Source organism: Peromyscus leucopus, chromosome 1 (genome assembly GCF_004664715.2).
Source record: "Peromyscus leucopus breed LL Stock chromosome 1, UCI_PerLeu_2.1, whole genome shotgun sequence".
Lineage (NCBI taxonomy): Eukaryota > Metazoa > Chordata > Mammalia > Rodentia > Cricetidae > Peromyscus > Peromyscus leucopus.
In genome coordinates, this window is record NC_051063.1 from 43,703,504 (window position 1) to 43,716,013 (window position 12,510).

The 12,510-nt window shown below is 36.8% G+C and overlaps 1 protein-coding gene across 3 annotated transcripts in view; it reads left to right on the forward strand.

Annotated features, from left to right (window-relative positions):
• The window catches only part of Hectd2 (HECT domain E3 ubiquitin protein ligase 2), an 81,117-nt gene that overhangs the window by 47,800 nt on the left and 20,807 nt on the right, over positions 1-12,510 (forward strand). For all 3 annotated transcript variants that reach the window (XM_028882874.2, XM_028882873.1, XM_028882872.2), the window contains exons 7-10: positions 7,003-7,048; positions 8,868-8,977; positions 10,541-10,689; positions 11,252-11,375. In XM_028882874.2, the coding sequence (XP_028738707.1) occupies positions 7,003-7,048; positions 8,868-8,977; positions 10,541-10,689; positions 11,252-11,375 (429 nt within the window). The remainder of the gene's footprint in view (positions 1-7,002; positions 7,049-8,867; positions 8,978-10,540; positions 10,690-11,251; positions 11,376-12,510) is intronic.

Below are 12,510 nucleotides of genomic sequence, written 5' to 3' on the forward strand. Positions count from 1 at the left end.
TTTATTTTCCCCTTTTTATTAAACAGATTCTTTTCTCATACAATATAATCTGAATACAGTTCCCTCCGCCAAGTCCTCCCAGTTTCTCCCCACCTCCTCTCCCATCCAGATCCACACCCTGTCTCTCATTAGAAAAGAACAGGCTTCTAGGAGATAACAACAAAATATAACAAACTAAAATTATTATATTATTATAGATAATTATAAATAAAACAAAACCTATCATGAGGTTGGACCAGCCAAACCCATAGAAAAACAAAGAGCAAAAAAAGAAGGCACAAGAATCAGAGCCCCACTCCATTACACATCAGGACTCACCATGAGATACTAAACTGAAAGCTATAGTATGTATGCAGAGGACTTGGTGCAGAAACGTGTGGGCCCTGGGATTGCTGCAGTCTGAATTCTTATGACCTTTGCGCAGTTATTTTGGAGGGCCTTGTTCCTCTGGTGTCCTCCATCCCCTCTGTCTCCTCCACTCCTTCTGCCTCCTCTTCCATGGGGTTCCCTGAGCTCTGAGGGGAGGGATTTGATGGAAGCATCTTGTTTAGAACTGTGTTCCAAGGTCTCTCCCGCTGTGTGTAGTGTCTGGCTCTGGGTCTCTGTGTTTGTTCCCATCTGCTGCAGAAGGAAGCTTCTCTGATGGTGGCTGAATAAGGCACCAACCTATGAGTATAGCAGAATATCATTAAGAGTCATTTTATTGTTCTTTTTTTTTTTTTTTTAAGACCAGTAGTATTTGGTTTTACTCTAGGTCTCTGGACTATCTAGTCTCTGGTGTTGGTCGCCCATCCAGTGTCAGGTATGGGTTCCATCTCATGGAGGGGCCTCAAGTCAGATCCGACATCAGGGTCACTCCCACAGGTGTGTGCCGCCATTGCCCTAGCACATTTGGCAGGCAGGGCAGTGCAGATCAAAGGCTTGGTGTTCATGTTTCTCTTGGTGGCCTGCAGAGCACCTTTCCATGTCACAGGCCCTAGAACAGGGGGTGAAGGTTCTGTGTCGGCACCAGCTCTGTCTCAGTGTTCAGTGGGTTGTGTGGGTGTTGTCTTCTTCAGCAGTAGGGCCTTGCTGTCAGTTTGTGGAGAGCAAACCATTGTCCTGGAAACAGTTTGGGTTGTTTGGGGATTCCAATGGAACCCTTTCAGCCGACAGTTAAATTAGATGCATTTCCATCCTGGCACTGGAAGCTTTGTTGAGTGACAGGAAGTGGCCAGTAGCAGTTCCATCTCCCCCGTTATTTAGAGACTTCATTAGGATCACCTTCCTATGACAGGAAGGTCCCACTGCATACTGCCCCCCAAATGCCCTTCAATTCTAGCTGTCTCCCCACTTCTTCCCTCTCTCAACCTTACCACCCCTCCCCCTTCCCAGCTGATCCTCCTATTCTCGTCCCCTCCCCACTCCAGTCCACCTAAATCTATCCTTTTTTCCCCTCCCAGGGAGACTCACTGTCCCCCTGGTCCTTTCCTCTATACCTAACCTCTCTGAGTCTGTGGATTGTAGCTTGGTTATCATTTATTTAATGGATAATATCCAGATACAAGCTAATACAAGCCATACTTATCTTTCTGGGTCTGGGTCACCTCACTCAGGATGATTTTTTTTTCCCAGTTCTATCCATTTACCTGCAAATTTCATGATGTCTTTTTTTAAATAGCTGAGTAATATTCCATTGTGTAACTGTACCACATTTTCTTTATCCATTCTTCTGTTGAGGAGCATCTAAGTTGTTTCCAGTTTCTGGCTATTATCAATATAGCAGCAATGAACATGGTTGAGCAAGTGTCCCTGTGGTAGGATGAAGCATCCTTTGGTTATAAGCCCAAGAGTGGTATAGTTGGGTCTTGAGGTAGATCAATTCCCATCAGTCATACTGACATCCATAGTGGCTGTATACTTTTGCACTCCCACCAGCAGTGGAGGAGTGTTCTCCTTATTCCACATCCTCACCAGCATGAACTCTCACTTGTGTTAGCCATTCTGACAGGTGTAAGATGAAATCTCAAAGGAGTTTTCATTTGCTTTTCCCTGATGACTAAGGATATTGAGCATTTCTTTAAGTATTTCTCAAACACTTGAGTTTCCTCTATCAATAATTCTGTTTAGATCTGTACCCCATTTTTCATTGGATCATTTGTTTTTATATATCAGTTTTCTTTAGTTCTTTATATATTTTGGATATTAGCCCTCTATTGAAAGTGGAGTTAGTAAAAAATTTTTTCCTATTCTGTAGACTACCACTTTATCTCAATGACGATGTCCTTTGCCTTTTCAGTTTCATGAGATCCTATTTATTAGTCATTGATCTTAATGCCTGTGCGATCAGTGTTTTGTTCAGGAAGTCTTCTCTTGTACCAGGGAGTTCAAGGCCATTCCCCACTTTCTATTCTTTTTTTTTTTCTTTTTTTAAAAATATTTATTTTAAAAAGTTTTTTTTTTTTTCATTTTACATACCAATCCCAGTTCCCCCTCCCTCCCCTTCTCCTCCCTCCTCTACCTCTCCTAATCTCACGCCCCCCCATCCACTCCTCAGAAAGGGTAAGACCTCCCTTGGGGAGTCAACAAAGTCTGGCATACTACCCACTTTCTTTTTTTCTTTTCTTTTTTTTTAATTCTGTTAGGTTCAGTGTACCTGATTTTATGTTGAAGTCTTTGATCCATTTGGAGTTGTGTTTTGTGTAGGGCACTAAGTGTGGATCTTTTTCCATTCTTCTACATGCAGCCATAGAGTTTGACCAACACCATTTGGTGAAGATGCTCTTTTTTTCAGTGTGTATTTCTGGCTTCTTTTTTTTTTTTTTTTTTTTTTTTTTTTTTTACAATACTATTCAGTTCTACATAACAGCCACAGATTCCCTTGTTCTCCCCCTTCCTGCCCCCCTCCCCTTCCTTTATCAAATATTAGATGTCTGTAGGTGTATAGGTTTATGTCTAGGTCTACAAATTCGATTCCATTTATTAACATGTCTCTTTTTAATGCCAATTCCATGAGGTTTTTATTACTATAGCTTTGTAGTATAACTTGAGATCAGGAATGGTGAGACCTCCTGCAGTTCTTTTATTGTTTGGGGTTGTTAAAATATCCTTGTTTGTGTGTGTGTGTGTGTGTGTGTGTGTGTGTGTGTGTGTGTGTGTGTGTGTTTCCATATGAAGTAGAGAATTGTCCTTTCATGAAGAATTGTACTGGAATTTTGATGGGGATTGCTTTGAATCTGTATATTGCTTTTGGTAGAATGGCCATTTTTTACTTACCAATCCATGAGCATGAGACATCTTTCCATCTTCTGATATCTTCTTCAAAGACTTGAAGATTTTTATCATACAAGTCTTTCACTTGCTTGGTTAGAATTCCCCCCAAGATATTTTATATTATTTGAGGCTATTGTGAAAAGTGTTGTTTCCCTGATTTCTTTCTCAAACTGTTTGTCATTTGTATGTAGGAAGGCTACTGACTTTTGTGCATTTATTTTGTCTCCACCTACTTTGCTGAAAGTGTTTATTAGCTGTAGGAGTTCCCCAGTGGAACTTTTAGGATCACTTAGGATATCACTTATGATATCACCTGCAAATAAAGATATTTTGAGTTCTTCCTTTCCAGTTTGTATCCCCGTGATCTCCTTCAGTTATCTTACTGCTCTAGTTAAGATATCAAGTACTGTAGGTACAGAGAGAGTGGACAAATTTGTCTTGTTGCTGACTTTAGTGGATTTGAGTTTCTTTTGATTTAAGTCAGTGTTGACTATGGGCTTGATGTAAACTGCCTTTATTGTGTCTAGGTGTGTCCCTTGTATCCCTAATCTCTCTAGAACTTTTATCATGAGAGGTGTATTAGGTTTTGTTAGAGGCTTTCTTAGCATCTAATGAGATGATCACGTGGCTTTTGTCTTTCAGTTTGTTTATGTGGTGGATTACATTGACAGATTTTTCATATGTTGAACCATTCCTGAATCTCTGGGATGAAGCCTACTTGATCATGGTGAATGGTCTTTTTGATGTGTTCCTGGATTTGCTTTGCTAGTATTTTTGCATCTTTGTTCATAAGGGAAATTGGTCTGTAATTTTCTTTCTTGGTTGGGTCTTTGTGTGTTTTGGGTATCAGGGTGACTTTAACCTTATAGAATGAACTGAGAAATGTTCCTTCTGTTTCTGTTTTGTGAAATAATTTGAGGGTATTAGCGTTAACTCTTCTTTTGAATGTATGGTAGAATTCTGCACTAAAAACCATCTGGCCCTGAGCTTTTTTTGGTTGGAAAACTTAATGACTGCTTCTATTTCACTAGGGTTTATAGGTCTGTTTAAATTGCTTATCTGATCTTTATTTAACCTTGGTAAGTGGTTCCTATTGAGAAAATTATCCATTTCTTTTAAATTTTCCAATTTGATGGAGTACAAGTTTTTAAAGTATGTCCTTATGATTCTCTAGATTTCCTTGGTATCTGTTGTTATGTCTCCCTTTTCATTTCTGATCTTGTTAATTTGAATCTTTTCTCTCCACATTTTGGTTAATTTGAATAAGGGCTTGTCAATCTTACTGATTTTCTCAAAGAACCAACTCTTTGTTTCATTGATTCTTTATATTGTTCTCTTTGTTGCTATTTTGTTTATTTCAGCCCTGAGTTTGATTGTTTCTTACCATTTACTCTTTTTGGGTGTGATTTCTTATTTTTAATCTAGAGCTTTCAGATGTGCTGTTAAGTTGCTAGTTTGAGATCTCTCAAGTTTTTGTTTTTTATGTGAACTTGCCTATTAGAACTACTTTCGTTGTTTCCCTTTTGTTTGATATGATATGTATTCATTTTCATTTGATTCTAAAAAGTCTTTCATTTCCTTCTTTATTTCTGTCTTGATCTATTTTTTCATTCAGCAGAGAGTTGTTCAGTTTCCATGAGTTTGTAAGCTTGCTGTTCCTTCTGTTGTTGTTGATATCCAGCTTTAGTCTGTGGTGGTCTGATAGGATGCAAGGGGTTATTTCAATTTTTTTATATTTGTTGAGTATGTGGTCAGTTTTGGGAAAGGTTCTGTGAAGTGCTGAGAAAAAGTTGTATTCTTTTGTGTTTGGGTGAAATGTTCTATAAATAATGTTATGTCCATTTGGTTTATAACATTTGTTGGCTCTAGCATTTTTCTGTTTAGTTTTTGTCTAGATGATCTGTCTATTGGTGAGAGTAGGATATTGAAGTCTCCTACTATCAGTGTGTAAGTCAATATGTGATTTAAGCTATGGTGTTTCTTTTACAGATGTGTGCCCTTGTGTTTGGGGCATAGATGTTAAGAATTAAAATATCTTATTGGCTTTTTCCTTTAATGACTATGTAATGTCTTTCTCTATCTCTTCTAATTATTTTTGGTCTGAAGTCTATTTTGTTAGATATTAGAATGGCTACACCAGCTTGTTTCTTAGACCCATTTGCTTGGAATATCTTTTTTCAACTCTATCAGAAGTAATGTCTACCTTTGATATTGAGGTATGTTTCTCAGATGCAGCAAAAAGATGGGTCCTATTTTTGTATCCATTCTGTTAGTCTGTGTCTTTTTACTGGGATTGTGGACCATTGATATTGACAGATGTCTATGACCAGTGATTGTTGATTTCTGTTATTTTGTTATTATTATTGGTGTGTGTGTGTGTGTGTGTGTGTGTGTGTGTGTGTGTGTGTGTGTGTGTGTGTGTTGGCGAAGCTTGCCTCTGTAGTTCCTGTTTGAATTCCTAAATTTTTTCACTTCCAGAATTCTCTCAGTTTGGGGCATTATTGATTCTATTTCTGTTTTCAGATATTTAAGAATTTTATTCATTTCCTTCCACTGTTTGTGTTTTCATAGATTTCTTTAAATAATTGGTTCATTTCCTTACAGTTTGTTTGTATTTTCCTGGATTTCTTTTATGGATTTATTAATTTCCTCTTTAAATAACCCTATCATCTTCATATAGACAGTTTTGGGATCTTTTTCTTATCCTTCAGCTGTGTTGGCAAATTCAGGGCCTGGTATAGTAGGATAGCTGAGCTCTAATTGAGACATATTGCCCTGGTTATTATTGATGGTGTTTTTATGTTGGCATCTAGGCATCTGGGATTGGAATGATTAAAGATCTAGGTCATTGATTCTCAACCTTCCTAATGCTATGACCCTTTAATACAGTTCCTCACGTTGTGGTGACCCTCAACCATAAAATTATTTTCATTGCTACTTTATAACTGTAATTTTGCTACTGTTATGAATCATAATTAAATATCTGATATAATATATGCAGAGTATCTATTATGCAACCCCTGTAAAAGGGTCATTTGACCCCAAAAGGGGTCACAGCCTGCAGGTAGAGAGTGTGATGACTGTACTGCCTAGTAGGAAAGTTTCTGTGGACCTGTTTCCCTGACCTGCTCAGCTGGTGTGTTCCCAGGGAATGCCTGCTGGTGTTTTGAGGCTGGGATACTGGGATAAGTTGGGGAAAGGGGAGTTGAAGGAGATTGTGATTCACTGGGGGTGGGGTCAGAAGGGACAGAGAGGTTCTCTGCTACAGAGCTCAAAATGAGACTGGGGGGATTGGATCTGGAGGAGCAGGAGAGGTGTGGACCCACCATCAGCCTGCTTCTTGCAGTTTACAGACATCTCTGTCACTTCTGGAGTGGATTATAAGTAGAAGCATGTTTTCTTTCTTTAATGCGTAGATAGATATTAAGTAAAAATAATCCATGTTAAACAAAATACATTTTTAAATTGCTGATTATTTATTAGAATTTTAACCATTTCTGTAGTTAGTCTTTTACCTAAAAATGCTATAGCTTTCCTGAAGAACTTGGGCTTTAAGTGGTACTCAGAACCAGCCAACTGTTTTCCCACTATACTTAGAGACGTGCTACTATCTCAATAAAAATAATGCATGTAAATTAAAGTTCATTTTGGCTTTTCAGTTCTTACAAACACATGTAATGGTCATGTCTTTGTTAGATACTATGAAATTAAACACTTATCTGTAATCAATCATGCATGTTCCTTTTTCAGCCCACGAACAAAAGATGATCTTAGAGCATATTTTATACTGTTACAGGTAAGTGAGAATTATTGAATTAATGTCAGTCTGCATGTGCAAATTAAATGATAGCAGATAACTGTTACTTGGCAATCATATTAATGCTCTTTAGAGTAATAGTTACTTGTAACCCAAAGACTAACATTGTAACAAACACTCAGAAGCTAAATTATGTGAGGGATTAAATTATAAGTGACTTCTTGCCTACCTTCCACAGTGTTTGGGAACGTCCCTCTCCACTCAAATGCTTTCCTTGAACTAACTGGGACAGGCTACAGAATTTTCCCTTTTGCTCAGTTTCTAACTTGTCCATAGTTTTCAGTAATGTTCATTAGAATTCTGATAGAAACATAAAAGTTGTTACTATTTGCTATAGCAAAATGATACTTGCTTCCTCATGAGAAAGATGCAGATTCAAAAATATAAAGAGCAAATTTTCATTTTTAATTATTTTTGAAAAACTATATTATCTTATTTAACACATTTGTATCATTCTTTATAATTTACCAAGTTGTTCATGTATAATAATTCATTTAAATGTAAAAATATTAAGCTATAGCATTTAATTTCAGTATTGTGATATTACCAGTATCATGTTCAATGAAAGAAACATGGGAAACAAAAGAAAAAACAAAAAATATAAAGGGGGAGAATGACCAAGAAAGATAAAGGAAACATGAGAAAAGCATCAAAACTAGAAGAACAGAAACATGCAGAGAGAGAAAGGCTACAAAATGACACCATGAAGCTGGCTATCTTAGAGGACATCGTAGTCAGCTGTGAATTCTGCTCACACATCCCCTTATCTTAGAGGACATCGTAGTCAGCTGTGAGCTCTGCTCACACATCCCCTTTCCCAGAGCTGTGGCTGGAATAAGTGCTCAGTGCCCTGATTTAACTCCTGCTTGTCAGTTAGTTTTGACAAACAGTGTTCTCTTTTTGATCATTATCACAATTGGATTAGTTTTTAGAAATTTACTTTTACTTTTTATGTGTGTGTGTTGTGTATGTGTGTGTGTGTGTGTGTGTGTGTGTGTGTGTGTGTGTGTGTGTGTGTGTGTGCATGCTACATGGGTGGAGTGCCCATGAAGGCTAGTCACATGCCCTGGAACCAGCATTGCACACAGTTCTGGGTTCTAAAACCAAACTCAAGTCCTCTGGAAGGGCAGCAGGCACTCTAAACCACCAGGCCACCGCTCCATCCAGCACCTGATTTTTAATAATAGTGACTTTGAGACATTTCTGAGATGTACATTGTCATAGAGCATCAGCCTTTTGAAAGATAAGTATGGGTTTTGCTTAGTTGTGAGTATTCTTTCTGTCCTTTAACATTAAGACTTATTCTTTGTGACATATACAGCTGATTCGTTTCCAAGTGCAAAGTTTTACAACTAGCATTTACCTGTTTTTCCTTTTTTTTTTCAATCCAGAAAACCCATATTATTTTCTCGTTATTTAATTGGATAATAGTGATTGCCAGTATTCATGAAAGATGAACCTAAGTGCTTTATGTATGTTTTCTTTTTGAAAACTCAGAACAACTCTTAGGTAGATATTATGTCCATCTTACAGCTGAGGGAATTGAGAGTTAAAGTCTCACAACCAGGCCTGATAGCACACAGCTAATGTATGGTAGGATCAACCCTCAGACCCAGAGCTGCCTTACCGCCAAAGGTGTGCATTGAACTGTGGCAGAAGCCTTGCTTAAATAAATAGTAAGACCTACAGGAAGCTACTCAAAAGTAGCTTCCTGAATTTGCCACTTAAAACTCATTAAGCTTTATGATTTTCCTTGTCAACACAATTTTAACACAGTTATCTTTAATATCTTTTTCAGAATCCTCAATTTAATATCACATCTACATACGTCATCTATGCTCATTTGCTACGACAGATAGCTACCTTAGTGGAAGCTGACCATCATTTCCTAGTTCACTGGCTTAAAAAGTAAATCATTCTGCAATACTAAGAAGTTTCATAGTCTCTCAGTTTTAAATGTGATATTATTAATTTTATGATAAACTACTGTAAACCTTTACCATATTTGAATGTTTTAAAGATTTTTAGGAATGATGTTTATACTTTGAAATGCTTCAAAAGCCAGTTATAAAATGTATTCTCTAGTAATACATAAAAGATACACATAAAAATCTATTTTTAATTTAAGTAGCCATGTTTTTGTGAAAATTGTTGAAAATATCTATCACTTACAATTTTTGTATAGCACATTTCTGAGTTTTTTTTATACATTTCAACTGATTTGCTCAGCCATTGTTTTATTGTGTATCTTTTTATTTCCTCTCTGTTTATTCACACATCTTATTATAAATGTGATACTTTCTCTTTGCCTCATTAAAAATACCAGATTGAAAAGCACATAGCTTCTTCCCCCAGAACTAGATTTACAGTTAACAGACTTTTCTCTATGATGGGTAAAAACTAAAAGGGCAAAATATTTCCAAAATAAAATTTAGATGTTGTTGCTACACAGAGAAACCCTGTCTCGGAAAAAAAAAAAAAAATTTAGATGCTGTCAGTTCTCATAATTCACACTAGTTGTGTTTACAAAGTCACCATCAGTGATGAACTAGCTGACATCACTGAGCCTTTGCTCATGGATGGTTTATTAGGAGCCTCTGAGACAGTCCTGTCTGCTCACCAAGCATCCGCTTTGTGAGTGCTAATACTTGACTTCATTCCATGTAAGTTGATTGGTTAAGTTGAGATCATGACAGTTTTACTATAAACCATGCCAGTACAGGTGTAACACACACATTTTCTTTATACAGCACACCACATCCTTCTTGTTCATTGGAACTGGTCAGCACTTAATTATTACATTGTAGGATTTGGAGTTTTGCTTTTGGTTTTCGAGACAGGCTCTTACTCTGTACCTGAGGCTGGCCTAGAGCTTACCATATATCCCAGTGGACCTCTAACTCACAATCCTCCAGTCTCAGCCTCCCAGTCCTAGGGATTACAGGTATATACCGCCATGCCTGCTTGGAGGGCCATTTTTTGAAATAACAGAATCATCAAAAAAAAGCACGAAAATATGGAAAACATGTCATTAGACTGTAAAAGGGACACTTGCTTCTGGTGTGAGAACTGATAGAAGCGTTAAAGCGCTGCCTTGCTGACCCTCATTCGTGCATGCCGAACGACTCAGCGTTCTCGCCGTTGTTTAATGTCCACAAACAGCCGTGAAAGCACAGTGCTGGCCTGTGGGGTAAGGAATACACGTTAGCATACAGGTTAGTCTGCAAGTGCAGGATCTGTGACTAATGAAACTGACTAAACACTGAAAACCTTACAATTATGTTAATGACACTACAATAACTTTGGTGTTTATTTCTTATCTTTTGAAATGTTGTCAACTTAATAAATATAATTTGAGAGAATGAATAGTCTATATTCTGTGTGTATAGGATGTAGTTTGATCTCTAACAAATATTTTGACAAAATAAGAAATGAAAATTTTGATTGGAACTATTTCAAAATCTTTGCCAGATTATCCCAGAAGAAATTCAAGCAACTGGTAGAGAGATTGTTGCAGTTTGTGTCTTTACGTCTGTTTCCGGCAAAGCCTGAAGAGTTTCCACCTCTGACGAAGTGTACCTGGTGGATCCCATCAGCCTCCAAAGTACTGGCTTTACTCAGTAGGTCTCAGGTCTTCTCACACCCTCACTTGTCTCTTGAGAAGTAGCAGAGTCAGACCTTAAAGACCTCTGAGCACTAAAGAGGGAGCTTTAACTTTTAAAGCATTATTTTGAAGAAGAAAATTCATTTTCTGTTTTGTTTATGACCTTTACAGTATAGAATTTTTTAATTTTAAATTAAATTTATGGGAAAAGCATTGTTTCTGCAGTATATTATGGTCTTAAGTACATATGATCCACTAAGTACTAACTCCTGAGAAAACATGAACTCCACTAATTATAGAGGAACCCTACAAGAGAACGCTGGGGAGAAGTGATGAGTGGATGACCATCTGCACTCTTCTCCAAATATTTTTATGATCCTCATCACAAGTTTTTTTTTTTTAAGTAAAAAAATAGCTGCATTTGACCAGTGTTTAAAAATGGCCTTTTTCATTGGAACTGCAATTATTTAAAACAGGAGTTTAGGTTAAAGATAGCCAGTAGATACTAAATAGTGTGTTTATTATTATAATGTATCACATGTTGGAAAAGAGCACTATATGAGAATTTATCTTCACAGATACTGCCAATAATTTGATTCAGCCTCCCCTTATTCCTTACACTGATTTCTATAATTCTACCTTGGATCACATTGATCTCATGGAAGAGTATCATACTTGGCAGAGCTTTGGGAATTCTCACAGGTATGATCAACAGCTCATCTACCTAACAAAATAGTATTTAAAATAATAACTGGATTTTAAGTTTATATTACAAATAATATAATTCCTGTAAATAGAAATATATTATTTAGATACATAGCTTTAAAATATTGTGTCTATCAAAAGGTTTTACTTTTGCTATATTTTGAGTTTATACACATTAATATAGTTTTGTTTTAGTTAATAACGTGTTTTCAAGAACAGCAGGGTTCTTCCCTAGGTACGTGGTTTTTCCGGAGCTTAGTATTTTGTGTGCTGTCTACCACAAGAGCAACTTGCATATTTGTTTCTGTAAAGGACTAGAAAACAAATATTTTCAGTCGACCAACAATACATATTGCTATTTTAGCATGAAAAAGCCCTAAACAATATGTAAATGAATGTCTGTGAATGTTCCAGACTACTTCACAAAGACTGGTGATAAGCCATTTTGTCTTAGAGGCCATAATGTACCAGTGCTTAATCTAATTCATTGTCACACACATATGGCCACCTAATATACGTTCATTCCTTCTCCCTTAATCTGCACCCAAATAGTGGTTGTGAATTATTTATAGAAAGAATAGATATTTCAGAGAAAAGCGCTTCACGGTTTATTTCATGCAACAGATTTTCAAAATGCTTTGCAAAATTCTTGAATACTCTATACTGTTTAATCCACAGTTGGATTAAATTATTGATCCTATCCCAAAAATGTATTCTCCAAACATGAGATATCCAGAAGATTTCTTTTTTCTTAAGGAGTTGAAGAGATGTAACTGTAGATAAAAATAGCCCAGAGAACCCAGATAAACACATGGATTGGTTAAACTTTCCAGGAATTCTACCAGAATTGACCTAAAATTTATAAGGACCCTATGATCAAATCTCAGTGCACACATGAACAATCAAATTGAAAAACAATTTTTCTAAAGACTGTAGTCAGTCTGAGGAATATTTTCTTGGTAGAGTTTCTTTTACAAAGATACTTTCCTTCTATTTTAATATAATTGTGGCCATAAAACAATTAAGAGTTGCACTGTTTCATTGACAGCTTTTAATACAGAGCTTCTTCCAGTGGCAGGGCAGCGTACCAACAGTGTACTCCACAGGTGATCCAGTTGATCCCATCTGCCAC